This window comes from Heptranchias perlo, chromosome 42 (assembly GCF_035084215.1).
Source record: "Heptranchias perlo isolate sHepPer1 chromosome 42, sHepPer1.hap1, whole genome shotgun sequence".
Classification (NCBI taxonomy): Eukaryota; Metazoa; Chordata; class Chondrichthyes; order Hexanchiformes; family Hexanchidae; genus Heptranchias; species Heptranchias perlo.
This window is the reverse complement of record NC_090366.1, coordinates 6,718,491-6,746,206: the sequence shown is the minus strand read 5'-3', so window position 1 is coordinate 6,746,206 and position 27,716 is coordinate 6,718,491. Positions and strand designations below refer to the sequence as shown.

Sequence of the window (27,716 nt, the reverse complement as noted above, 5' to 3'; positions counted from 1 at the left end):
CAGCTGGGTGGGACTGCACTCTCCTGGTTCCATTCCTATCTATCCAGTCGTAGCCAGAGAATCACCTGCAATGTCTTCTCTTCCCACTCTGGCCCCCTCCTATTTCTCATCTACATGCTGCCCCTCGGCGACATCATCCGAAAACACGACGTCAGATTCCACATGTACACTGACCACCCCCAGCTCTACCTCACCACCACCTCTCTCGACCCCTCCACGCTCTCTCATTTGTCATGTCGCTTGCCCAACATCCAGTACTGGGTGAGCAAAAACTTTCTCCAACTAAATATTGGGAAGACTGAAGCCATTGTCTTTGGTCCCCGCCACAAACTCCGTTCCCGACTCACCGACTCCACCCCTCTCCCCGGCCACTGTCTGAGACTGAACCAGACTGTTCGCAACCTCAGCATCCTATTTGACCCTGAGATGAGTTTCCGACCCCATATCTGCTCCATCACCAAGACCGCCTACTTCCACCTCCGTAACATCGCCCGTCCCCGCCCCTGGCTCAGCTCATCTGCTGCTGAAACCCTCATCCATGTCTTTGTTACCTCCAGACTGGACTATTCCAATGCTCTCCTGGTCTCCCATCTTCCACCCTCCGTAAACTCCAGCTCATCCAAAACTCTGCTGCCTGTATCCTAACTGGCACCAAGTCCCGTTCTCCCATCATCCCTGTGCTCGCTGATCTACATTAGCTCCTGGTCCAGGAACGCCTCGATTTTAAAATCCTCCCCATGTCCCTCGCCCCTCTCTATCTCTGTAACCTTCTCCAGTCCTACAACCCACCGAGATCTCTGCGCTCCTCCAGTTCTGGCCTCTTGCGCATCCCCGATTTTAATTGCTCCACCATTTGAGGCCGTGCCTTCAGCTGTCTAGGCCCTAAGCTCTGGAATTCCCTCCCGAAACCTCTCCTCCTCTCTACCTCTACTTCTTTAAGATGCTCTGTAAAACCTCCCTCTTTCACCTGATCTAATATCTCCTTATATGGCTCGGTGTCAAATTTTGTTTGATAATCGCTCCTGTGAAGCGCCTTGGGACATTTACCATGTTAAAGACGCTGTATAAATGCAAGTTATTGTTGTGTTTGAGATTGTGTTGTGTTTCAGTGTTTGTGTGTGTCTCAGTGGGTGTGTGTTTCAGAGATTGTGTATGTGTATTTCAGTGGGTGTGTATGTTTCTGTGTGTGTGTGTGTGTGTCTTTGTTTCAGTGTGTGTGTTTCAGACTGTGTGCGTTTTCAGTGTGTGTGTTTGAGATATATTGGGGTTCGATTTTCAGTTGAAGGAGCGGGTGCGTTGGGAGCGGGGGCGGGGGGGCTCCGAAAATCGCTGAAATGCCGAGCGGGTTCGGAGCCCGGCTCCAACCCACCGACTTCCAGGTTCCCCAGTGACGCGTCCAGGTGTGTGCGCGCCTCCCGAATGCATAAGTCCCACCGGCAGTTAAAGCCGGCGGGATAATAATTTGCATAGTTTGTCAGGGCACTCTGTCACTTCAGACAAAGTTTTGGCTGCAAGACCTTTGTGTTTTCAATCAAAATTCTCACTTTCCACCCAAAACTCTGCTGTTCAAACATATTTAACTACCTTGCGGACCCCCTCAAACTCACACTGTCAGGATGGGGGGCGCCATGGCTGCATTCATCACTTCGTCCGAGGACGAGCAACATCACCAGCCTCACCAGGCACGGCGTCCACCTCCACACAGTGCTGCGCCACAGGCACCCGCACAAGAGCACGGAGGGCAACAACAGAGAGAGTGACGTTGCAGGAGGCACTACCCTCGCCACAGGGTCTACAGACTGAGGCTCAGCTTCCTGGACCTCTCTGAGGAGCGGTGCATACAGAGGCTCAGAGTCAGTCGCCAGGTGGTCGCAGATCTTCAGCCTCCTTCACGCTGAGCTGCTCCCAGCTGGCCCGAGCAGCACCTCCTTACCTGTCACCACTGCCCTCAACTTCTTCACCTCCGGATCATTCCAGGGTGCCACTGGGGACATCGCCGAGGGTCTCTCAGTTGTCTACACACAAGTGCATAAGGCAGGTCACTGACGGCTTGTTTCGCAGGGCCTCGCACTATGTCAACTTCCCCATGGACAACCTCAGCGAGATGGAGAGGGCAGTGGGATTCCACACTGTGTCTGGCTTCCCACTGGTGCAGGGTGTAATCGATTACACCCATATAGCAATAAGAGCACCTCCACACGAGCCAGGACTGTTCATCAACAGGAAGGGCTATCACTCCATCAACTTAACTCATTTGTGACCACCGCAAGAGATTCCTTCACGTGTGCGCCAGATACTTTGGCAGTTGCCACGATTCCTTCATGCTCCGGGAGTCCAACATCCCACCCCTCTTCCACGCACCAAACACCTGTAAGGGCTGGCTCCTCGGGGACAAGGGATACTCCCTGCACACGTGGCTCATGACACCTCTGAGGAACCCCATCATCGAGCAACAGCGTCGATATAACGACAGCCACATCGCTACCAGTTGTACAATTGAGCATGCTATAGGGCTGCTCAAGATGCGCTTCAGGTGCCTTGATTGTTCTGGGGGAGCGCTTCAATATGCACCAGACAGAGTGGGACGCATTATAGTCGTGTGTTGTGCCCTGCACAACATGGCACAGCAGAGAGGGGTGCCGCTGGAGGAGGCCCCATCTACATCTGCTATCCATATTGAGGAGGAGGCAGAGGAGGAGGAGCAGGAGCAACCCATGGGCAGAACAGCGGCTCATCTGGCTGCTCGTGAGGCGAGGGAGTCACTGATATGTGAACAGTTCTCCTAACAGTGTGAAGAGTCACACCACCTGGATAGAGCAACGCCCATACCAGCCACCCCCCTCCCCCGTCCTCCCTTCACAAAACAGGCCTGCAACTACACATACACCCACTGTAGAGTGACCCAATGGGTGGCATCAAGTGTCGGCGTTCATGGTGAACCTCATGAAAGGGCCTTATTACAGAAGCCAGTCGAGAATATATTGGATAAGGTAAACATAACGAGCAAGGAAGTACTAGAGGGACTGGAATCCTTGAAAGTTGATAAGTCACCAGGGCCGGATGGATTGTTTCCTCGGCTATTGAAGGAAGCCAGGGAGGAAATAGCAGATGCTCCGAGGATCATTTTCCAATCCTCACTAGATACAGGGGAGGTACCGGAGGACTGGAAGACTGCAAACGTAGTACCATTGTTTAAAAAGGGTACGAGGGAAAGGCCGAACAATTATAGACCGGTCAGTCTTACCTCGGTGGTGGGCAAACTATTAGAATCAATACTGAGAGATAGGATAAACTGTCACTTGGAAAGGCAAGGTTTAATCAGGGATAGTCAGCATGGATTTGTTCAGGGAAGGTCATGCCTTACAAATCTGATTGAATTCTTTGAGGAAGTGACAAGGAGGATTGATGAGGGTAGTGCGGTGGATGTTGTCTACATGGATTTTAGTAGGGCAATTGACAAGGTCCCACATGGCAGACTGGTCAGAAAGGTAAAAGCCCATGGGATACAGGGAAATGTGGTGAATTGGATCCAAAATTGGCTCAGGAACAGGAAACAAAGGGTAAAAGTGGATGGATGTCTTTGCGAATGGAAATCCGTTTCCAGTGGTGTGCCACAGGGCTCAGTGTTGGGTCTCTTGCTGTTTGTGGTATATATTAATGATTTGGACTTGAATGTAAGGGGCATGATTGGCAAATTTGCAGACGACACAAAAATTGGCCGTGTAGTTGATAGTGAAGAGGATAGCTGTAGACTCCAAGAAGATATCAATGGGTTGGTGGAGTGGGCGGAAAAGTGGCAAATGGAGTTCAACCCGGAGAAGTGTGAGGTAATGCACTGAGGGAGGGCAAACAGTAAAAGGGAATACGCAGTAAACGGGAATATATTGAGAGGGGTAGAGGAAGTGAGAGACCTTGGAGTGCATGTGCACAGTTCCCTGAAGGTGGCAGTACAGGTAGATAAGGTTGTGAAGAAGGCATACGGAATGCTCTCCGTTATTAGCCGAGGTATAGAATACAAAAGCAGGGATGTAATGATGGAAATGTATAAAACGCTGGTAAGGCCACAGCTGGAGAATTATGCGCAGTTCTGGTCACCACATTACTGGAAGGACGTAATTGCTCTGGAGAGAGTGCAGAGGAGATTTACAAGAATGTTGCCAGGGCTTGAAAATTGCAGCCATGAGGAGAGATTGGATAGGCTGGGGTTGTTTTCCTTGGAGCAGAGGAGGCTGAGGGGAGATTTGATTGAGGTGTACAAAATTATGAGGGGCCCAGATAGAGTAGACAGGAAGTACCTGTTTCCCCTAGCGGAGAGTTCAAGAACTAGAGGACAGAGATTTAAGCTGATTGGCGGAAGGATTAGAGGGGACATGAGGAAAAACTTTTTTACCAAGAGGGTGGTGGGTGTATGGAATTCGCTGCCCGAATTGGTGGTAGAGGCAAGGACCTTCAACTCTTTTAAAAAGTACCTGGACCTGCACCTAAAGTGCTGTAAGCTGCAGGGCTACGGACCGGGTGCTGGAAGGTGGGATTAGAATGGGCATCTGGTTGTTCTTCGAGCTGGCACGGACACGATGGGCGGAATGGCCCCCTTCTGTGTTGTATCTTTTCTATGGTTCTATGGTTCTAATGGCCAAGACGTGGCAGTAGTGATTCCAATAATAATATTTAATGTGAGTTTAACAAAAAGCTAATATAAATAAAAAACATGACCAACCGTCAAACACCCTTGTGCATCCCCTTTGTGCTCACAAAACCTTTGCCTTACGCTTCTGACTACTCCTACATGGTGCTTCCCCTGTGGCTGCAGCAGAGGTAGTGGCAGGTTGCTCTTGTTCATGCCCTGACCGATTAGATGCTTTGGGCCTACGCCCTCTGTGTTTCGGTGCCCGTGAGGGCCCCTCCAAAGACTGCTCCACCTGCACCTGTGTAGGGGCAGACTCGACCACCTGGAGAGGAGGCAGCATTGCGGGTACTTGGTGAGAGGGGGGCAACGGGTGAGATATGGGAGCGCTTTGAGTGGCATCCCCGCTTCCATGTCCTCTGGGCCAGGCCCACACCACTCCTGCCGCCTTGCTGGATTACAGTTTGCAGAACATGTGTGAAGCCTTGTAAGGCCAGTGCTAGTGTATCTGCCTGCCTGTTTAGGGCGGCAGAATGTTGTTCACCCTGAGTCCGAACAGACATTGTCAGGGCCTGAAGCTCCATGAAGGCGAGCCTTCCCTCCATCGCAGACATTCCCGCACTTACCCGCGACGGTCTGTCGGAGATGCCTCACGTTCCTGTGACAGTATCTCAGAGATGCCCTCCTGTACTTGTGCCACCATTCCACGAATGCAGGAGTTGGATTCCTCCATCCTCTGCGCGATTGTGGAGAGTGCGCGTGGCACCTGTTCCAGCACCTCGCAGATGTGCTGCTGACCCTCGATCATTCTCCTTTTAATGGATGGCCCCCAGGGTTCAGCATCTGTGTCCAGCTGAGCAGAGCCTGGAGAAGAGTGCTCCCACCGACACGGACTCTCCACAGCTGCCCCTGCCACCAGTGTCCACTCGTGCTCACATGTGTGGTGACTCACCGTGTGCGACCCCAACTAACTGAGGACTAGGACCCACCGAGGTGTGTGTATCTGTGCTGGTGGTTGGCTTGCTCAGATGTGACGATGCCCCCTCAGAGGCTGGCAGGTCCTCTGAGGAATCACCCTCCGCCGTCATGGCGGTTGCTGAAGGCCCTGTAAGGGAACAGAAGGCAATATTAAGTATGATCACAGTCGTGTCATGTTGCGATGAGCATACTGAGGTGCTGAAGATGGCGGGGCATGTTAACATCAATTGATATTGTGAGTGCTGAATGTTAAAGTTCTGTCACCAGCCGTTTGTCAAGTTCCAGTCTCGGTGTCCCCGATGGACAGGCACTCGAGGGTGCGGCTCAGCTCCAGCGCCTCCTGCTCCACGACTGTGAGGACGATGATTTGTTGCGGCCCCCCCTCGGGTCCTCACCCTCTCCCGTGTATTCTGGGCTCTCTTCTCCGAGAAGGGGAGAAAGTACAGACACGTGAGTGAGTGATGGTGACGTGGCCAACCGATGAATGCATTGGTTTGGGTGCGGCGGACTGTGAAAGAGATGCATCAGAGGCTGAGGATGAGATAGACCATGACATTGTATGAGGGTTGGGTTGAGTGGTAGTGGTGGGGTGAGTAATGGGGAGGTGAGGAAGTGCTGAGGAAGTGCAGGAAAGTTGAGGATGAGCCTGAGGTGGGTGTGGGGAGTGATGAGATAGAGTAGTTTTGGCAGTGCAGTATGAGTTGGGGGTGGGGGCGATGATGTGGAAGACGGAGTGTAGGAGAGTGAGTAAGTGTACTCACTTTGGCTGACCTAGTTAGGTCATTGAAGCGCTTCCTGCACTGGATCCAGGTGCGGGAGACATTGGTGCTGCTGCTGACCTCCTCCGCCACCTCGAGCCACGCCTTCTTGATGGCAGAGGCAGGCCACTTCCTCCCGTCCGTCAGCTAGAAGACATCGCTACTCCGCCTCTTCATCTCAGCCTATAGTATCTGGAGTGAGTCATCACCGAATCAAGGAGCAGCCTTTCCCCTGTGCTGCTCCATTGTGCTGTTTGGGTGTTTGATCCAGGAGCAGCCATTGGAGAACTGCCCCTTGAAAGAGAGCTCCTCCAGCTGACAGCCTGTGATGCGGGTGCGCAGTCCGCCCGCTGCGCAGGTTTCTGTCGGGAAACCCGGAAGCCACGTTAAGTGGCTCCAATTGACCCGCAATCGCGTGGAAAACGGACAGATTTTATTGGGCGGGTTAACCATTGTGTGTGTTTCAGACTATGTGTTTCAGTGTGCGTGTTTCAGACTGTCTGTTTCAGTGTGCATGTTTCAGACTGTCTGTTTCAGTGTGTATGTGTTTCAGTGCATATGTGTTTCAGACTCTGTGTTTCAGATTGTTGTGATTCAGACTGTGTGTTTCACATAGTGTGTGTTTCACATAGTGTGTGTTTCAGATTGTGTGTGTTTCAGATTGTCTGTTTCAGATTGTATTTCAGTGTGTATGTGTTTCAGACTGTGTGTGTTTGAGAGTGTGTGAATATAAGTAACAGAGAGTGTGTGAATATCAGTAACAGAGAGTGTGTGAATATCAGTAACAGAGAGTGTGTGAATATCAGTAACAGAGAGTGTGTGAATATCAGTAACAGAGAGTCTGAGAATATCAGTAACAGAGAGTGTGTGAATATCAGTAACAGAGAGTGTGAGAATATCAGTAACAGAGAGTGTGGGAATATCAGTAACAGAGAGTGTGTGAATATCAGTAACAGAGAGTGTGTGAATATCAGTAACTGAGAATGTGGGAATATCAGTAACAGAGAGTGTGTGAATATCAGTAACAGAGAGTCTGAGAATATCAGTAACAGAGAGTGTGTGAATATCAGTAACAGAGAGTGTGTGAATATCAGTAACAGAGAGTGTGTGAATATCAGTAACAGAGAGTCTGAGAATATCAGTAACAGAGAGTGTGTGAATATCAGTAACAGAGAGTGTGAGAATATCAGTAACAGAGAGTGTGGGAATATCAGTAACAGAGAGTGTGTGAATATCAGTAACAGAGAGTGTGTGAATATCAGTAACAGAGAGTGTGGGAATATCAGTAACAGAGAGTGTGAGAATATCAGTAACAGAGAGTGTGGGAATATCAGTAACAGAGTGTGGGAATATCAGTAACAGAGAGTGTGTGAATATCAGTAACAGAGAGTGTGTGAATATCAGTAACTGAGAATGTGGGAATATCAGTAACAGAGAGTGTGTGAATATCAGTAACAGAGAGTGTGGGAATATCAGTAACAGAGAGTGTGTGAATATCAGTAACAGAGAGTGTGGGAATATCAGTAACAGAGAGTGTATGAATATCAGTAACAGAGAGTGTGGGAATATCAGTAACAGAGAGTGTGTGAATATCAGTAACAGAGAGTGTGTGAATATCAGTAACAGAGAGTGTGGGAATATCAGTAACAGAGAGTGTGTGAATATCAGTAACAGAGAGTGTGTGAATATCAGTAACAGAGAGTGTGGGAATATCAGTAACAGAGAGTGTGTGAATATCAGTAACAGAGAGTGTGGGAATATCAGTAACAGAGAGTGTATGAATATCAGTAACAGAGAGTGTGTGAATATCAGTAACAGAGAGTGTGGGAATATCAGTAACAGAGAGTGTGAGAATATCAGTAACAGAGAGTGTGGGAATATCAGTAACAGAGAGTGTGTGAATATCAGTAACAGAGAGTGTGTGAATATCAGTAACAGAGAGTGTGTGAATATCACTAACAGAGAGTGTGGGAATATCAGTAACAGAGTGTGAGAATATCAGTAACAGAGAGTGTGTGAATATCAGTAACAGAGAGTGTGGGAATATCAGTAACAGAGAGTGTGGGAAAATCAGTACAGAGAGTGTGTGAATATCAGTAACAGAGAATGTGTAAATATCAGTAACAGAGAGTGTGAGAATATCAGTAACAGAGAGTGTGTAAATATCAGTAACAGAGAGTGTGAGAATATCAGTAACAGAGAGTGTGTGAATATCAGTAACTGAGAATGTGGGAATATCACTAACAGAGAGTGTGAGAATATCAGTACAGAGAGTGTGAGAATATCAGTAACAGAGAGTGTGTGAATATCAGTAACAGAGAGTGTGGGAATATCAGTACAGAGAGTGTGGGAATATCAGTAACAGAGAGTGTGTGAATATCAGTAACAGAGAGTGTGTGAATATCAGTAACAGAGAGTGTGTGAATATCAGTAACAGAGAGTGTGTGAATATCAGTAACAGAGAGTGTGTGAATATCAGTAACAGAGAGTCTGAGAATATCAGTAACAGAGAGAGTGTGAATATCAGTAACAGAGAGTCTGAGAATATCAGTAACAGAGAGTGTGTGAATATCAGTAACAGAGAGTGTGGGAATATCAGTAACAGAGAGTGTGAGAATATCAGTAACAGAGAGTGTGGGAATATCAGTAACAGAGTGTGGGAATATCAGTAACAGAGAGTGTGTGAATATCAGTAACAGAGAGTGTGTGAATATCAGTAACTGAGAATGTGGGAATATCAGTAACAGAGAGTGTGTGAATATCAGTAACAGAGAGTGTGGGAATATCAGTAACAGAGAGTGTGTGAATATCAGTAACAGAGAGTGTGGGAATATCAGTAACAGAGAGTGTGAGAATATCAGTAACAGAGAGTGTGGGAATATCAGTAACAGAGAGTGTATGAATATCAGTAACAGAGAGTGTGTGAATATCAGTAACAGAGAGTGTGGGAATATCAGTAACAGAGAGTGTGAGAATATCAGTAACAGAGAGTGTGGGAATATCAGTAACAGAGAGTGTGTGAATATCAGTAACAGAGAGTGTGTGAATATCAGTAACAGAGAGTGTGAGAATATCAGTAACAGAGAGTGTGTAAATATCACTAACAGAGAGTGTGAGAATATCAGTAACAGAGAGTGTGTGAATATCAGTAACAGAGAGTGTGGGAATATCAGTAACAGAGAGTGTGTGAATATCACTAACAGAGAGTGTGAGAATATCAGTAACAGAGAGTGTGTGAATATCAGTAACAGAGAGTGTGGGAATATCAGTAACAGAGAGTGTGGGAAAATCAGTACAGAGAGTGTGTGAATATCAGTAACAGAGAATGTGTAAATATCAGTAACAGAGAGTGTGAGAATATCAGTAACAGAGAGTGTGTAAATATCAGTAACAGAGAGTGTGAGAATATCAGTAACAGAGAGTGTGTGAATATCAGTAACTGAGAATGTGGGAATATCACTAACAGAGAGTGTGAGAATATCAGTACAGAGAGTGTGAGAATATCAGTAACAGAGAGTGTGTGAATATCAGTAACAGAGAGTGTGGGAATATCAGTACAGAGAGTGTGCGAATATCAGTAACAGAGAGTGTGTGAATATCAGTAACAGAGAGTGTGTGAATATCAGTAACAGAGAGTCTGAGAATATCAGTAACAGAGAGAGTGTGAATATCAGTAACAGAGAGTCTGAGAATATCAGTAACAGAGAGTGTGTGAATATCAGTAACTGAGAATGTGGGAATATCAGTAACAGAGAGTGTGTGAATATCAGTAACAGAGAGTGTGTGAATATCAGTAACAGAGAGTGTGTGAATATCAGTAACAGAGAGTGTGGGAATATCAGTACAGAGAGTGTGTGAATATCAGTAACAGAGAGTGTGTGAATATCAGTACAGAGAGTGTGAGAATATCAGTAACAGAGAGTGTGTGAATATCAGTAACAGAGAGTGTATGAATATCAGCAACAGAGAGTGTGTGAATATCAGTAACAGAGAGTCTGAGAATATCAGTAACAGAGAGTGTGTGAATATCAGTAACAGAGAGTGTGTGAATATCAGTAACAGAGAGTGTGTGAATATCAGTAACAGAGAGTGTGTGAATATCAGTAACAGAGAGTCTGAGAATATCAGTAACAGAGAGTGTGTGAATATCAGTAACTGAGAATGTGGGAATATCAGTAACAGAGAGTGTGTGAATATCAGTAACAGAGAGTCTGAGAATATCAGTAACAGAGAGTGTGTGAATATCAGTAACTGAGAATGTGGGAATATCAGTAACAGAGAGTGTGTGAATATCAGCAACAGAGAGTGTGTGAATATCAGTAACAGAGAGTGTGTGAATATCAGTAACTGAGAATGTGGGAATATCAGTAACAGAGAGTGTGTGAATATCAGTAACAGAGAATGTGGGTATATCAGTAACAGAGAGTGTGAGAATATCAGTACAGAGAGTGTGTGAATATCAGTAACAGAGAATGTGGGTATATCAGTAACAGAGAGTGTGTGAATATCAGTAACAGAGAGTGTGAGAATATCAGTAACAGAGAGTGTGGGAATATCAGTACAGAGAGTGTGTGAATATCAGTAACAGAGAATGTGGGTATATCAGTAACAGAGAGTGTGTGAATATCAGTAACAGAGAGTGTGAGAATATCAGTAACAGAGAGTGTGGGAATATCAGTACAGAGAGTGTGTGAATATCAGTAACAGAGAGTGTATGAATATCAGTAACAGAGAGTGTGAGAATATCAGTACAGAGAGTGTGTGAATATCAGTAACAGAGAATGTGTAAATATCAGTAACAGAGAGTGTGAGAATATCAGTACAGAGAGTGTGTAAATATCAGTAACAGAGAGTGTGTGAATATCAGTAACTGAGAATGTGGGAATATCAGTAACAGAGAATGTGTAAATATCAGTAACAGAGAGTGTGTGAATATCAGTAACAGAGAGTGTGTGAATATCAGTAACAGAGAATGTGTAAATATCAGTAACAGAGAGTGTGAGAATATCAGTACAGAGAGTGTGTGAATATCAGTAACAGAGAATGTGTAAATATCAGTAACAGAGAGTGTGAGAATATCAGTAACAGAGAGTGTGTGAATATCAGTAACAGAGAGTGTGTGAATATCAGTAACAGAGAGTGTGGGAATATCAGTAACAGAGAGTGTGGGAATATCAGTAACAGAGAGTGTGGGAATATCAGTAACAGAGAGTGTGTGAATATCAGTAACAGAGAGTGTGTGAATATCAGTAACAGAGAGTGTGTGAATATCAGTAACAGAGAGTGTGGGAATATCAGTAACAGAGAGTGTGTGAATATCAGTAACAGAGAGTGTGTGAATATCAGTAACAGAGAATGTGGGAATATCACTAACAGAGAGTGTGTGAATATCAGTAACAGAGAATGTGGGAATATCAGTACAGAGAGTGTGAGAATATCAGTAACAGAGAGTGTGAGAATATCAGTAACAGAGAGTGTGGGAATATCAGTAACAGAGAGTGTGTGAATATCAGTAACAGAGAGTGTGGGAATATCAGTAACAGAGAGTGTGTGAATATCAGTAACAGAGAGTGTGTGAATATCAGTAACAGAGAGTGTGGGAATATCAGTAACAGAGAGTGTGTGAATATCAGTAACAGAGAGTGTGTGAATATCAGTAACAGAGAATGTGGGAATATCACTAACAGAGAGTGTGTGAATATCAGTAACAGAGAATGTGGGAATATCAGTACAGAGAGTGTGTGAATATCAGTAACAGAGAATTTGTAAATATCAGTAACAGAGAGTGTGAGAATATCAGTAACAGAGAGTGTGTGAATATCAGTAACTGAGAATGTGGGAATATCAGTAACAGAGAGTGTGTGAATATCAGTAACAGAGAGTGTGGGAATATCAGTACAGAGAGTGTGTGAATATCAGTAACAGAGAATGTGTAAATATCAGTAACAGAGAGTGTGAGAATATCAGTACAGAGAGTGTGTGAATATCAGTAACAGAGAATGTGTAAATATCAGTAACAGAGAGTGTGAGAATATCAGTAACAGAGAGTGTGTGAATATCAGTAACAGAGAGTGTGTGAATATCAGTAACAGAGAGTGTGTGAATATCAGTAACAGAGAGTGTGTGAATATCAGTAACAGAGAGTGTGTGAATATCAGTAACAGAGAGTGTGGGAATATCAGTAACAGAGAGTGTGAGAATATCAGTAACAGAGAGTGTGTGAATATCAGTAACAGAGAGTGTATGAATATCAGTAACAGAGAATGTGTAAATATCAGTAACAGAGAGTGTGGGAATATCAGTAACAGAGAGTGTATGAATATCAGTAACAGAGAGTGTGTGAATATCAGTAACAGAGAATGTGGGAATATCAGTAACAGAGAGTGTGGGAATATCAGTAACAGAGAATGTGTAAATATCAGTAACAGAGAGTGTGGGAATATCAGTAACAGAGAGTGTATGAATATCAGTAACAGAGAGTGTGGGAATATCAGTAACAGAGAGTGTGGGAATATCAGTAACAGAGAGTGTATGAATATCAGTAACAGAGAATGTGGGAATATCAGTAACAGAGAGTGTGGGAATATCAGTACAGAGAATGTGTAAATATCAGTAACAGAGAGTGTGGGAATATCAGTAACAGAGAGTGTATGAATATCAGTAACAGAGAATGTGTAAATATCAGTAACAGAGAGTGTGGGAATATCAGTAACAGAGAGTGTATGAATATCAGTAACAGAGAATGTGGGAATATCAGTAACAGAGAGTGTGGGAATATCAGTACAGAGAATGTGTAAATATCAGTAACAGAGAGTGTGGGAATATCAGTAACAGAGAGTGTGGGAATATCAGTAACAGAGAATGTGTAAATATCAGTAACAGAGAGTGTGGGAATATCAGTAACAGAGAGTGTATGAATATCAGTAACAGAGAGTGTGTGAATATCAGTAACAGAGAGTGTGGGAATATCAGTAACAGAGAGTGTGTGAATATCAGTAACAGAGAGTGTGTGAATATCAGTAACAGAGTGTGAGAATATCAGTAACAGAGAGTGTGTGAATATCAGTAACAGAGAGTGTGTGAATATCAGTAACAGAGAGTGTGTGAATATCAGTAACAGAGAGTGTGAAAATATCAGTAACAGAGAGTGTGTGAATATCAGTAACAGAGAGTGTGTGAATATCAGTAACAGAGAGTGTGTGAATATCAGTAACAGAGAGTGTGCGAATATCAGCAACAGAGTGTGAGAATATCAGTAACAGAGAGTGTGTGAATATTAGTAACAGAGAGTGTGGGAATATTAGTAACAGAGAGTGTGTGAATATCAGTAACAGATCGTGGGAGCAGCAGTAACAGAGAGTGAGAGTATCAGTAACAGATGGTGAGAGTATCAGTAACAATGTGTGAGAGTATCAGTAACAGATGGTGAGAGTATCAGTAACAATGTGTGAGAGTATCAGTAACAGATGGTGAGAGTATCAGTAACAATGTGTGAGAGTATCAGTAACAGATGGTGAGAGTATCAGTAACAATATGTGAGAGTATCAGTAACAGATGGTGAGAGTATCAGTAACAATGTGTGAGAGTAATCAGTAACAGTGTTTGAGAGTATCAGTAACAATGTGTGAGAGTATCAGTAACAGTGTTTGAGAGTATCAGTAACAGATGGTGAGAGTATCAGTAACAATGTGTGAGAGTATCAGTAACAGATGGTGAGAGTATCAGTAACAATGTGTGAGAGTATCAGTAACAGATGGTGAGAGTATCAGTAACAATGTGTGAGAGTATCAGTAACAGATGGTGAGAGTATCAGTAACAATGTGTGAGAGTATCAGTAACAGATGGTGAGAGTATCAGTAACAATGTGTGAGAGTAATCAGTAACAGTGTTTGAGAGTATCAGTAACAATGTGTGAGAGTATCAGTAACAGTGTTTGAGAGTATCAGTAACAGATGGTGAGAGTATCAGTAACAATGTGTGAGAGTATCAGTAACAGATGGTGAGAGTATCAGTAACAATGTGTGAGAGTATCAGTAACAGATGGTGAGAGTATCAGTAACAATGTGTGAGAGTATCTGTAACAGATGGTGAGAGTATCAGTAACAATGTGTGAGAGTAATCAGTAACAGTGTTTGAGAGTATCAGTAACAATGTGTGAGAGTATCAGTAACAGTGTTTGAGAATATCAGTAACAGATGGTGGGAGTATCAGTAACAATCTGTGAGAGTATCAGTAGCAGTTTTTGAGAGTATCAGTTCCAGGTGGTGAGAGTATGAGTAACAGTGTGAGAGAGTATCAGTAACAGGGTGTGAGAGTCTCAGCAACAATGTTTGAAAGTATCAGTAACAGATGGTGAGAGTCTCAGTGATGGAGGGTGCGATTGAGACTGGGAGTGGATGATGATTGCTCGCTGACCCTTCCTGTGGCCACTGACGGTATTGTTGTGGTGTTTCGGTTACGGACTCCCTGGTTTTTGGGTGTGAGCACTTTGGTGCATTGGTGTTTGAGTGAGTCACTCTGATGGAGGACGTGTGTCTATGAGATTGGTCTGATCTGTTGTGTGCTTTCTATGATGAGGCTGTTCACCCCTGTGATCCCACGCAGCTGTCAGCGAGTGGGAGCTGACTTATTTCAGTCAGTGAAAGTGACAAGCTGGTATCGTTTCAATAAATGATCAAAGTACTTCCTGTATCAAAGGAGCCTGTTCACTCACAGAATCTCAGCCTCAGGACAAAGTGTGCAGCTATCAATTGCTGCCTGATCCTTCCTCGAACTTGTACACACTAACAAACCTGCTGACTGATTGACTTCCTCAGCACATCGAGTATTAATGGGATTCACACACTGACCCTGGGTATTCAGTGATCGGGGACAGACTCTCCCCTCAGTACTCCGGGGGTTAATGGGATTCACACACTGACCCTGGGTATTCAGTGATCGGGGACAGACTCTCCCCTCAGTACTCCGGGGGTTAATGGGATTCACACACTGACCCTGGGTATTCAGTGATCGGGGACAGACTCTCCCCTCAGTACTCCGGGGGTTAATGGGAATCACACACTGACCCTGGGTATTCAGTGATCGGGGACAGACTCTCCCCTCAGTACTCCGGGGGTTAATGGGAATCACACACTGACCCTGGGTATTCAGTGATCGGGGACAGACTCTCCCCTCAGTACTCCGGGGGTTAATGGGAATCACACACTGACCCTGGGCATTCAGTGATCGGGGACAGACTCTCCCCTCAGTACTCCGGGGGTTAATGGGATTCACACACTGACCCTTTCGGTGGTATTCAGTAACACGGAAATCAGGATTTGGATTTTGTTCTTTTCCTGTACAGCACATGTGCACAATTCAGCTCAGCATTAGAGGGCGTACATGGGACAGGTGTGAGTGAGAGCTGGGAAATGTGTGTGACTGTACTGTGCCCAGGTACTGTCACACTGACCCTGCACTGTGCCCAGGTACTGTCACACTGACTCTGTACTGTGCCCAGGTACTGTCACACTGACCCTGTACTGTGCCCAGGTACTGTCACACTGACCCTGTACTGTGCCCAGGTACTGTGCCCAGGTACTGTCACACTGACCCTGTACTGTGCCCAGGTACCATCACACTGACCCTGTACTGTGCCCAGGTACTGTCACACTGACCCTGTACTGTGCCCAGGTACTGTCACACTGATCCTGTACTGTGCCCTGGTACTGTCACACTGACCCTGTACTGTGCCCAGGTACTGTCACACTGACCCTGTACTGTGCCCAGGTACTGTCACACTGACCCAGTACTGTGCCCAGGTACTGTCACACTGACCCTGTACTGTGCCCACGTACTGTCACACTGATCATGTACTGTGCCCAGGTACTGTCACACTGATCCTGTACTGTGCCCAGGTCCTGTCACACTGACCCTGTACTGTGCCCACGTACTGTCACACTGATCCTGTACTGTGCCCAGGTACTGTCACACTGACCCTGTACTGTGCCCACGTACTGTCACACTGATCCTGTACTGTGCCCAGGTACTGTCACACTGACCCTGTACTGTGCCCAGGTACTGTCACACTGACCCTGTACTGTGCCCAGGTACTGTCACACTGACCCTGTACTGTGCCCAGGTACTGTCACACTGACCCTGTACTGTGCCCAGGTACTGTCACACTGACCCTGTACTGTGCCCAGGTACTGTCACACTGACCCTGTACTGTGCCCAGGTACTGTCACACTGACCCTGTACTGTGCCCACGTACTGTCACACTGACCCTGTACTGTGCCCAGGTACTGTCACACTGACCCTGTACTGTGCCCAGGTACTGTCACACTGACCCTGTACTGTGCCCAGGTACCGTCACACTGACCCTGTACTGTGCCCAGGTACTGTCACACTGACCCTGTACTGTGCCCACGTACTGTCACACTGATCCTGTACTGTGCCCAGGTACTGTCACACTGACCCTGTACTGTGCCCACGTACTGTCACACTGACCCTGTACTGTGCCCAGGTACTGTCACACTGACCCTGTACTGTGCCCAGGTACTGTCACACTGACCCTGTACTGTGCCCAGGTACTGTCACACTGACCCTGTACTGTGCCCAGGTACTGTGCCCAGGTACTGTCACACTGACCCTGTACTGTGCCCTCGTATTGTCACACTGACCCTGTACTGTGCCCAGGTACTGTCACACTGACCCTGTACTGTGCCCAGGTACTGTCACACTGACCCTGTACTGTGCCCTCGTATTGTCACACTGACCCTGTACTGTGCCCAGGTACTGTCACACTGACCCTGTACTGTGCCCAGGTACTGTCACACTGACCCTGTACTGTGCCCTGGTACTGTCACACTGACCCTGTACTGTGCCCAGGTACTGTCACACTGACCCTGTACTGTGCCCAGGAACTGTCACACTGACCCTGTACTGTGCCCTGGTACTGTCACACTGACCCTGTACTGTGCCCTGGTACTGTCACACTGACCCTGTACAGTGACCAGGTACTGTCACACTGACCCTGTACTGTGCCCAGGTACTGTCACACTGACACTGTACTGTGCCCATGTACTGTCACACTGACCCTGTACTGTGCCCTGGTACTGTCACACTGATCCTGTACTGTGCCCAGGTACTGTCACACTGATCCTGTACTGTGCCCAGGTACTGTCACACTGACCCTGTACTGTGCCCAGGTACTGTCACACTGACCCTGTACTGTGCCCACGTACTGTCACACTGACCCTGTACTGTGCCCAGGTACTGTCACACTGACCCTGTACTGTGCCCAGGTACTGTCACACTGACCCTATACTGTGCCCTGGTACTGTCACACTGACCCTGTACTGTGCCCATGTACTGTGCCCATGTACTGTCACACTGACCCTGTACTGTGCCCAGGCACTGTCACACTGACCCTATACTGTGCCCTGGTACTGTCACACTGACCCTATACTGTGCCCTGGTACTGTCACACTGACCCTGTACTGTGCCCTGGTACTGTCACACTGACCCTATACTGTGCCCTGGTACTGTCACACTGACCCTGTACTGTGCCCAGGTACTGTCACACTGACCCTGTACTGTGCCCAGGTACTGTCACACTGACCCTGTACTGTGCCCAGGTACTGTCACACTGACACTGTACTGTGCCCAGGTACCGTGCCCAGGTACTGTCACACTGACCCTGTACTGTGCCCAGGTACTGTCACACTGACCCTATACTGTGCCCAGGTACTGTCACACTGACCCTGTACTGTGCCCAGGTACTGTGCCCAGGTACCATCACACTGACCCTGTACTGTGCCCAGGTACTGTCACACTGACCCTGTACTGTGCCCACGTACTGTCACACTGACCCTGTACTGTGCCCAGGTACTGTCACACTGACCCTGTACTGTGCCCAGGTACTGTCACATTGACCCTGTACTGTGCCCACGTACTGTCACACTGACCCTGTACTGTGCCCAGGCACTGTCACACTGACCCTGTACTGTGCCCATGTACTGTCACACTGACCCTGTACTGTGCCCTGGTACTGTCACACTGACCCTGTACTGTGCCCAGGTACTGTCACACTGACCCTGTACTGTGCCCAGGTACTGTCACACTGACCCTGTACTGTGCCCTGGTACTGTCACACTGACCCTGTACTGTGCCCAGGTACTGTCACACTGACCCTGTACTGTGCCCAGGTACTGTCACACTGACCCTGTACTGTGCCCACGTACTGTCACACTGACCCTGTACTGTGCCCAGGTACTGTCACACTGACCCTGTACTGTGCCCAGGTCCTGTCACACTGACCCTGTACTGTGCCCACATACTGTCACACTGACCCTGTACTGTGCCCAGGTACTGTCACACTGACCCTGTACTGTGCCCAGGTACTGTCACACTGACCCTGTACTGTGCCCACGTACTGTCACACTGACCCTGTACTGTGCCCAGGTACTGTCACACTGACCCTGTACTGTGCCCAGGTACTGTCACACTGACCCTGTACTGTGCCCTGGTACTGTCACACTGACCCTGTACTGTGCCCTGGTACTGTCACACTGACCCTGTACTGTGCCCTGTTACTGTCACACTGACCCTGTACTGTGCCCAGGTACTGTCACACTGACCCTGTACGGTGCCCAGGTACTGTCACACTGACTCTGTACTGTGCCCTGGTACTGTCACACTGACCCTGTACGGTGCCCAGGTACTGTCACACTGACCCTGTACGGTGCCCTGGTACTGTCACACTGACCCTGTACGGTGCCCTGGTACTGTCACACTGACCCTGTACGGTGCCCAGGTACTGTCACACTGACCCTGTACGGTGCCCAGGTACTGTCACACTGACGCTGTACTGTGCCCAGGTACTGTCACACTGACCCTGTACTGTGCCCAGGTACTGTCACACTGACCCTGTACTGTGCCCTGGTACTGTCACACTGACCCTGTACTGTGCCCAGGTACTGTCACACTGACCCTGTACGGTGCCCAGGTACTGTCACACTGACCCTGTACGGTGCCCAGGTACTGTCACACTGACCCTGTACTGTGCCCAGGTACTGTCACACTGACCCTGTACTGTGCCCACGTACTGTCACACTGACCCTGTACGGTGCCCTGATACTGTCACACTGACCCTGTACGGTGCCCTGATACTGCCACACTGACCCTGTACGTTGCCCTGATACTGTCACACTGACCCTGTACGTTGCCCTGATACTGTCACACTGACCCTGTACGGTGCCCTGGTACTGTCACACTGACCCTGTACGGTGTCCTGGTACTGTCACACTGACCCTGTACAGTGCCCTGATCCTGTCACGCTGAACCTGTCCCCTGTGCCCAGGCACTGTCACACTGACCCGATAGACAGGGGAGAGCTGATCTCCACCAGTGAAACCGATGAGCCACAGAACGGAGAATGGATCTGTGGGTAAATGGAATGTGTAATGCAGATTGGAACAGGAAGCCTATCACAGTGAGTTATCGACTGGATTGAAGGAAAAACAAAGGAACATCGGAAAATGAGGGGCAGGAATCGGCCAGCTGGTCCACAAAGCCTGCCCCACATTATCCTGCACAGACCAATAAACATATCAGCAGAGAAATAAAGAGGTAAAGCGACCTCTGCCAAACAGAAGTGGAAGGAATTATTTCAGTCCCACATCAGTCAGGTGAGAATGATAAAAGATGCAAAAAGGAAAGAAAGAACTTGCATTTCTACAGCGCCTTTCGCAACCTCAGGACATCCCAAAGCGCTTTACAGCCAATGAAGTACTTTTATAAATTGTCGTCACTGTTGTAATGTCGGAAACACGGCAGCCAATTTGCGCACAGCAAGATCCCACAAACAGCAATGTGATAATGACCAGATCATCTGTTTTTTTAGTGATGTTGGTTGAGGGAAAAATGTTGGCCGGGACACCAGGGAGAACCTCCCTGCTCTTTTTTGCAATAGTTGCCTTGGGATCTTTTACATGAGAGGGCAGACAAGGCCTCGGTTTAACGTCTCATCCAAAAGACAGCACCTCCAACAGTGCAGCCTCCCTCAGTACTGCACTGGGACTGTTGGCCTGGATTATGTACTTAAGAATCTGGAGTGGGACTTGAACCCACGACCTTCTGACACAGAGGCAAGAAAGCTACCCACTGAGCCACAGCTAACTCAAAATGGGACTAAGAGGATAGGCACAAGTTTTTAAACATTCGTATTCATGAGTAACTGGCCCTCCCCGAGCACGGTCATCTCCGGCAAAATTAATGGCTTTGATATAAATGAGAGTATAAGGGCTCAAAACTGGTCAACCCTCACTGTACATAACGTGTTTAATCCAGAGGGATAAGGGAGACGAGGGAGGAGATTTGTGAGGCATGGATGGTCATCATAAGGGTGTCAATGGAGAGTGGGGATGTGCCAGTCGATTGAAAACAGATTAATGTGATGCCCATATTCAAACATTGTGACAGAACAGACAAAGGCAACATCGCCATTAATCTCACTCCCATTACATGCAAAGTAAGTGATCAGCAGTGAACTAGTGGATTATCTGTACAATACCAACCTTGTAACCAGCAATAAACTAGAGGATTATTTGTACAATACTAACCTGGTAACCAGCAATAAACTAGAGGATTATCTGTATAATTATAACCTTGTGACCAGCAGTAAACTGGTGGATTATCTTACAATACCAACCTTGTAACCAGCAATAAACTAGAGGATTATTTGTACAATACTAACCTGGTAACCAGCAATAAACTAGAGGATTATCTGTGCAATAATAACATCGTAACCAGCAATAAACTAGAGGATTATTTGTACAACAATAATCTTATAACCAGTGATAAACTAGTGGATTATCTGAACAATAATAACCTTGAAACCAGCAATAAACTAGTGGATTAACTGTAAAATAAGAACCTTTCGACCAGCAGTAAACTCGTGGATTATCTGTTCAATACTAACTTTGTAACCAGCAATAAACTAGATGATTATCTGTAAAATAATAACCTTGTAACCAGCAGTAAACTAGAGGATTATCTGTACAATTATAACCTTGTAACCAGCAGTAAACTAGAGGATTATCTGTACAATTATAACCTTGTAACCAGCAGTAAACTAGAGGATTATCTGCATAATAATAGCCTTGCAAACAGCTGTAAACTAGAGGATTATCTGAATAATAATCCTGGATTTCTGCCCAAAATTGTTCTTTTAACCATCTCCAGAACCAGATTAATGGCTTATTCATTCAGTTGCTCTTTGTGCAACTTGGCTTTCACGTTTGCCTACATCACAACAATGGCTCGCACTTCAAAAGGAATTTATTGGCTGGGAAACACTTTGGGCCCCCTTGAGGACATGATAAGGGGCTAGAGGAATGTATGGAAGTTCTTCCTTACTCTCTCCTTTGATTATTTGCTGCCTTACCAAGTCAGAACGAGTTCCACTGATGTTGCACAGGAATATGGGGAGTTTCTGCAGTGCAGTTATATTTATCCTACCTTTTTTTTTGATTCATTCATGGGATGTGGGCGTCGCTGGCGAGGCCGGCATTTATTGCCCATCCCTAATTGCCCTTGAGAAGGTGGTGGTGAGCCGCCTTCTTGAACCATTGCAGTCCGTGTGGTGAAGGTTCTCCCACAGTGCTATTAGATAGGGAGTTCCAGGATTTTGACCCAGCGATGATGAAGGAACGGTGATATATTTCCAAGTCGGGATGGTGTGTGACTTGGAGGGGAACGTGCAGGTGGTGTTGTTCCCATGTGCCTGCTGCCCTTGTCCTTCTAGGTGGTAGAGGTCACGGGTTTGGGAGGTGCTGTCGAAGAAGCCTTGGCGAGTTGCTGCAGTGCATCCTGTGGATGGTACACACTGCAGCCACAGTGCGCTGGTGGTGAAGGGAGTGAGTGTTTTGGGTGGTGGATGGGGTGCCGATCAAACGGGCTGCTTTGCCTGGATGGTGTCGAGCTTCTTGAGTGTTGTTGGAGCTGCACTCATCCAGGCAAGTGGAGAGTATTCCATCACACTCCTGACTTGTGCCTTGTAGATGGTGGAAAGGCTTTGGGGAGTCAGGAGGTGAGTCACTCGCCGCAGAATACCCAGCCTCTGACCTGCTCTTGTGGCCACAGTATTTATGTGGCTGGTCCAGTTTAGTTTCTGGTCAATGGTGACCCCCAGGATGTTGATGGTGGGGGATTTGGCAATGGTAATGCTGTTGAACGTCAAGGGGAGGTGGTTAGACTCTCTCTTGATGGAGGTGGTCATTGCCTGGCACTTGTCTGGCACAAATGTTACTTGCCACTTATGAGCCCAAGCGTGGATGTTGTCCAGGCCTTGCTGCATGCGGGCACGGACTGCCTCATTATCTAAGGGGTTGCGAATGGAACTGAACACTGTGCAATCATCAGCGAACATCCCATTTCTGACCTTATGATGGAGGGAAGGTCATTGATGAAACAGCTGAAGATGGTTGGGCCTAGGACACTGCCCAAGGAACTCCTGGGTGATGGTGTAGTGATGTCCTGGGACTGAGATGATTGGCCTCCAACAACCATTACCTTTGTGCTAAGTTTGACTCCAGCCACTGGAGAGTTTTCCTCCTGATTCCCGTTGACTTCAATTTTACTAGGGCTCCTTGGTGCCACACTCGGTCAAATGCTGCCTTGATGTCAAGGGCACCCGCTCTCACCTCACCTCTGGAATTCAGCTCTTTTGTCCATGGTTGGACCAAGGCTGTAATGAGTGGTCCTGGCAGAACCCAAACTGAGCATCGGTGAGCAGGTTATTGGTGAATAAGTGCTGCTTGATATCACTGTCGACAACACCTTCTATCACTTTGCTGATGATTGAGAATAGACTGGTGGGGCGGTAATTGGCCGGATTGGATTTGTCCTGCTTTTTGTGGACAGGACATACCTGGGCAATTTTCCTCATGATATAAAGATGTATGTTATGTCCTCATGTATATGTTAAAGTGGGGTATTTCAGGGTTAACCACACTATCCTCCTTCAACACCTCTCGTCCATTGTCCAGGTGTGTGGGACTGCCCTCGACTGGTTCCACTCTTATCTCTACAGTTGTAGCCAGAGCTTCACCAGAAATGGCTTTTTGCCATTTAGTTCACATGTGGACTGTGAAATTCAAAATACTCCATACTATGGAATTGTGAATAAGTTATGGAGTTGTCCACAGGCCACTCCATCACTTTTCACATTGTACTGGATCCTGATCGGAGCCCTGTGTATCTGAGTCTGGGGGCTGGGTCCATGGGTTCAGTCTCTGTTTAGTGATAGTTTTGGGCCGTGCTCTGTTTCTCTCTGAGTCTGGGAGCTGGGTCCACCTCGAACTGCTCCTTTATGACTCAACCTGTCGATATGCAAATGTCCAGAGAAGATTCAAATGATTTGCCCAACGGTAACACTCTGACAGGCTGTGAGTTTCCATTGCCGATCGGAACCCTCTCCTCCACATCCTGGGCAGTGGTGTAAACTTTCACGGTAATGCCCTGGCCCCTCCCTCGGGCCTGGGATGGGTCCCAGTGACAGTGCCAGTGCCAGTGCTGGCGTCATTGCCAGCCTTGGCTGTCTCCAGCTGACTGAGCTGTAGTAGGCACGTGTTGTCAGATATTGTTGGAACTCTGGGTGGCCTGTTCCTTGTCTCACTGTGGCGGGGGAGGCTGGTGTGGTACACAATCGATGGCGCCCATCTTGAATTTGATGGCTGAGAAGAGGCAGCGAGGAGGAGTTAGGCTGCATCAAACCCTGCGATTCCTCCACTCATCGAAGTTCTCCAGCATTGGCAAACTCAGGCCTTCCCCCATATGAACCAGACGCACTGCTCGATGGGAGTCTTGTGGCGTTCTCTTCAGTTCTAACATCTGCTCCCAATAAACTCTTCAGCAGAATGGCCATCAGTCCTGTGACCCTCCCTTTCCATCGCATTCTCTCTCGCCCCTCCCCAGGACAGCGGGGTCCCATATTGGGGGAGATCAGCTCACTCAGCACAGGCCCGGGCTGGAGCCTGGACCTTTCCTGCGGTGTGTGGGGGGGCTCAGTCCCACACCAGAGCAGATCAGCTCACTAAGCACAGGCCGGGACCTTTCCTGCTTGGTGTAGCTCAGCTGCTCACTGCCATGAATGTGCTCAACCATTGAGGGAACCATCGTCCCTTTTATAAAATTTTGAAATAACGCTGTTCCTGTCAGGCTGTCTCCAGGAGCAGCCAGTGTGATTGAACGATCGGGTTAATACAAGAGTGAGAGGGAGATAGAGTGAGAGAGAGGGGGAGAGAGAGAATGAGGGGGTGAGCGAGTGAGAGAGGGGGGAGAGAGAGTGTGAGAGAGAGAGTGAGGGGATGATCGAGTCAGGGAGAGAAAGTGGGAGGGTGAGAGAGAATGTGGGGATGAGCGAGTGAAGGAGAGAGAGTGAGAGAGAGGAGGGAGAGAGAGAATGAGGGGGTGAGCAAGTGAGGGAGAGGGAGTGAGAGAGAGAATGAGGGGGCGAGGGAGTGAGGGAGAGAGAGAGTGAGAGCGACAATGAGAGGGTGAACAAGTGAGGGAGAGAGACAATGAGAGGGTGAACAAGTGAGGGAGAGAGACAATGAGAGAGTGAGTGAGAAAGGCAGTGAGAGAGAGCGAATGAGTGAGAGAGAGTGAATGAGACAGAGTGTGAGAGAGAGTGAGTGAGACAGAGAGATTGAGAGAGATTGAGTGAGACAGAGAGAGAGAGAGTGTGAGGGTGAGAGGGAGAGAGGAAGTGAGAGTGAGAGAGAGTGGGAGTGAGCAGTGACGATTCTCATCCGTGACACACAGGTTTATAAATAAGCAACTATACTTCATTAAGAATAACATCCAGAAAAATAGGTGAAAGTTTAAAAGAAAATGAGTGAATGTTATATCTAATGGTTGAGCCCTGGGTCTGTCAGCATGGATGTGGGCATGCTGCTCATAGACAGACTTCCTGCAAAGGGACAGGTATAGGAGGCAGAGGGAGTTAGGTTACAGAGCGAGCTATTAATGGGCCAGGGTCTGTGCTGGGACACTCTTCTTCTTGGTATACTAAAATGATCTCTAGTCTGTCTACTGCCCTCTCTCTTTATCTCTCTAGCTCTCTCCCACCCCCCTCTCTCTCTATCTCTCTCTCTCTCCCCTTCTCTGTATCTCTCTCTCTATCTTTCTCTCTTTAACTCTCTATATCCCTCTGTCTCTCTCTCTCTCGATCTCTCTTTATTTCTCCCTCTCTCTTTTGCTCTCTCTCTGTCTCTCTCACCCTGTCTCTCTCTACCTACCTCTCTGTTTATCTCTCTAGCTCTCTCTCTTTCTCACTATCTCTCTATCTCCCCCTCTCTTTATATATCTCTCTCTATCTCTCTCTCTCTTTATATCTCTCTGTCTCTCTCTTTATCTCTTCTCTCCCTTTCTCTCTTACAATCTCTCTCCCTCTCTCTATCTCTCCCTCTCTCTCGCTATCTCTATCTCTCTCTCTCTCTCACTCACTCTGTCTCTCTCTCTATCTTTCTATCTCTCTCTCTATATCTCTCTCACTCCCTCTCTGTCTTTCTCTAACTCTCTCTTCATTCTTTCTTTCTCTGTCTCTCTTTGTCTCTTTCTCTATCTGTTTGTCTCACTTTTTGTCTCTCTCCCTTTCTCTCTCTCTGTCTCTTGCTTTCTTTCTGTCTCTCTCTGTCTCTTTCTCTCTGTCTTTCTGTCTCTTCATCTGTCTCTCTTTTTCTCTCACTTTCTGTCTCTTTACCTGTCTCTCTCTCTGTCTCTCTCTCTCTGTTTCTCTCTTTTGTTCTCTGTCTCTCTCTCTCTCTCTCTCCCTTTCTCTTTCTTTGTCTCTCTCTTTCTCTCTGTCTCTCTCTTTCGTTCTCTCTCTCTCCCTTTCTCTTCTGTTGTCTCTCTTTCTCTCTCTCTTTCTCTTTCTGTCCCTCTTTCTCTGCCTCTCTTTCTCTCTGTCTCTGTCTCTCTTTCTGTCTGCCTGTCTCTCTCTTTTCCTTTCTCTCCCTCTATCTCTCTATCCAGCTCTTGTTGTAGGTTCTAAGTATTTTATTTGCTTCTGTTCTTTTTGCAGAAATAAGAATGAACAAAGGGACAGAATGTGAGAAGGCTGGATTGGATTCCCAGCTGGAACTGACAGGTATTGTACCCTCGAGGAGCAGAGAGCTACCTCATCATTGTTAGGACAGGAGTGTCACAGCTCATGGCTCAATCTCACTGCCATACATCTCACCCCCCTCTCCCAGCGATCCCTGATATCTGTTTGTCATTGTGTCTCTCGCTCACTTGTCCCCTATCCCAGTGTCCTTCCATTCTCCATGTCTAAATACCCATGTCCAGTTCGCTCTCACCCATTAGTAATGTACCTCCCACATTAGTACCCTTCCCTCTTGTGTGGTGGGTATTGATCAGCCGGTAGTTTTGTACAGGAAGTGTTCGGAGTGAGTTAGGAGCATGTAACTGAGGCAGATAGTGCAGTGAAGTGCAGCACGGTATGTGTGGATGTTTGGGACAGAGTCTGCTTGAGGCATTCATTCATAATGGTGGTGTTGAGGGTAGGAATATTGGACCATAGGGATTACTAGATGGAAAAAGACCAAGGTCCACCTGGTTTGCCTTCTACCATCCTGGTAGTCGCATGATACAATGATAGCGGAGTTTTTAGGAACATAGGAGCAGGAGTAGGCCATTCAGCCCCTCGAGCGTGTTCTGCCATTCAATTAAATCATGGCTGATCTGTTGACTAATCATGGCAATCAATCACTACCAATGAGTTTGCCACAGACCCAGACATGAGGTGAGGAAAACCCCCAGTGGTTGAGAGCTTTGGACCCATTGGTCCGAAGTCACCTGTTCCTCCCGAGCCTGCTACACTCACCACACGTCATGCCTCAAATTACTCATAGTCTGGATCCTAAAATGTTAATTTCTGAGAGAAATCTATCTAATTTACATTTGAATGGATCAATACTAACTGCTTTCACCGTCTCCCTAGGGAGCCTGTTCCATAGATCGGCTACTTGCTCACTGAAATAATGTTTCCGCAGGTTAGTTTTGAATTTACCCCCCCTGAAAGAGCAGGCTGTGTCCTCTGGTTCTACTGATCGGGACAAGGTGAACCAGCTGATCTAATGGATGGGGGGTCCACTAACAGAGAAATGCAAATGCCTGCACAATCTTGCTTCCTGTTCCAAGCCTGCAGTGTAAACGGGCATTAGACTCAAGCAGAAAAAGTAGATTTAAAAGGCATGAGAACATTCTAACTTCCTGAAAGAGAAAGTACATTGGTGAAGGGGCCTGTACACGTCAACTGAGCTCCAGCTCACAGTGAGATTGAGGACCAGGGCAAGGGCCACAGTGCC

The 27,716-nt window shown here is 47.2% G+C and overlaps 1 protein-coding gene across 1 annotated transcript in view; it reads left to right on the top strand.

Moving 5' to 3' along the window:
- Positions 1-27,716, top strand: part of LOC137306166 (POU domain, class 2, transcription factor 2-like) — a 565,364-nt gene that overhangs the window by 1,644 nt on the left and 536,004 nt on the right. The window contains exon 2 of the mRNA XM_067975227.1: positions 26,429-26,494. Within this exon, the coding sequence (XP_067831328.1) occupies positions 26,429-26,494 (66 nt within the window). The remainder of the gene's footprint in view (positions 1-26,428; positions 26,495-27,716) is intronic.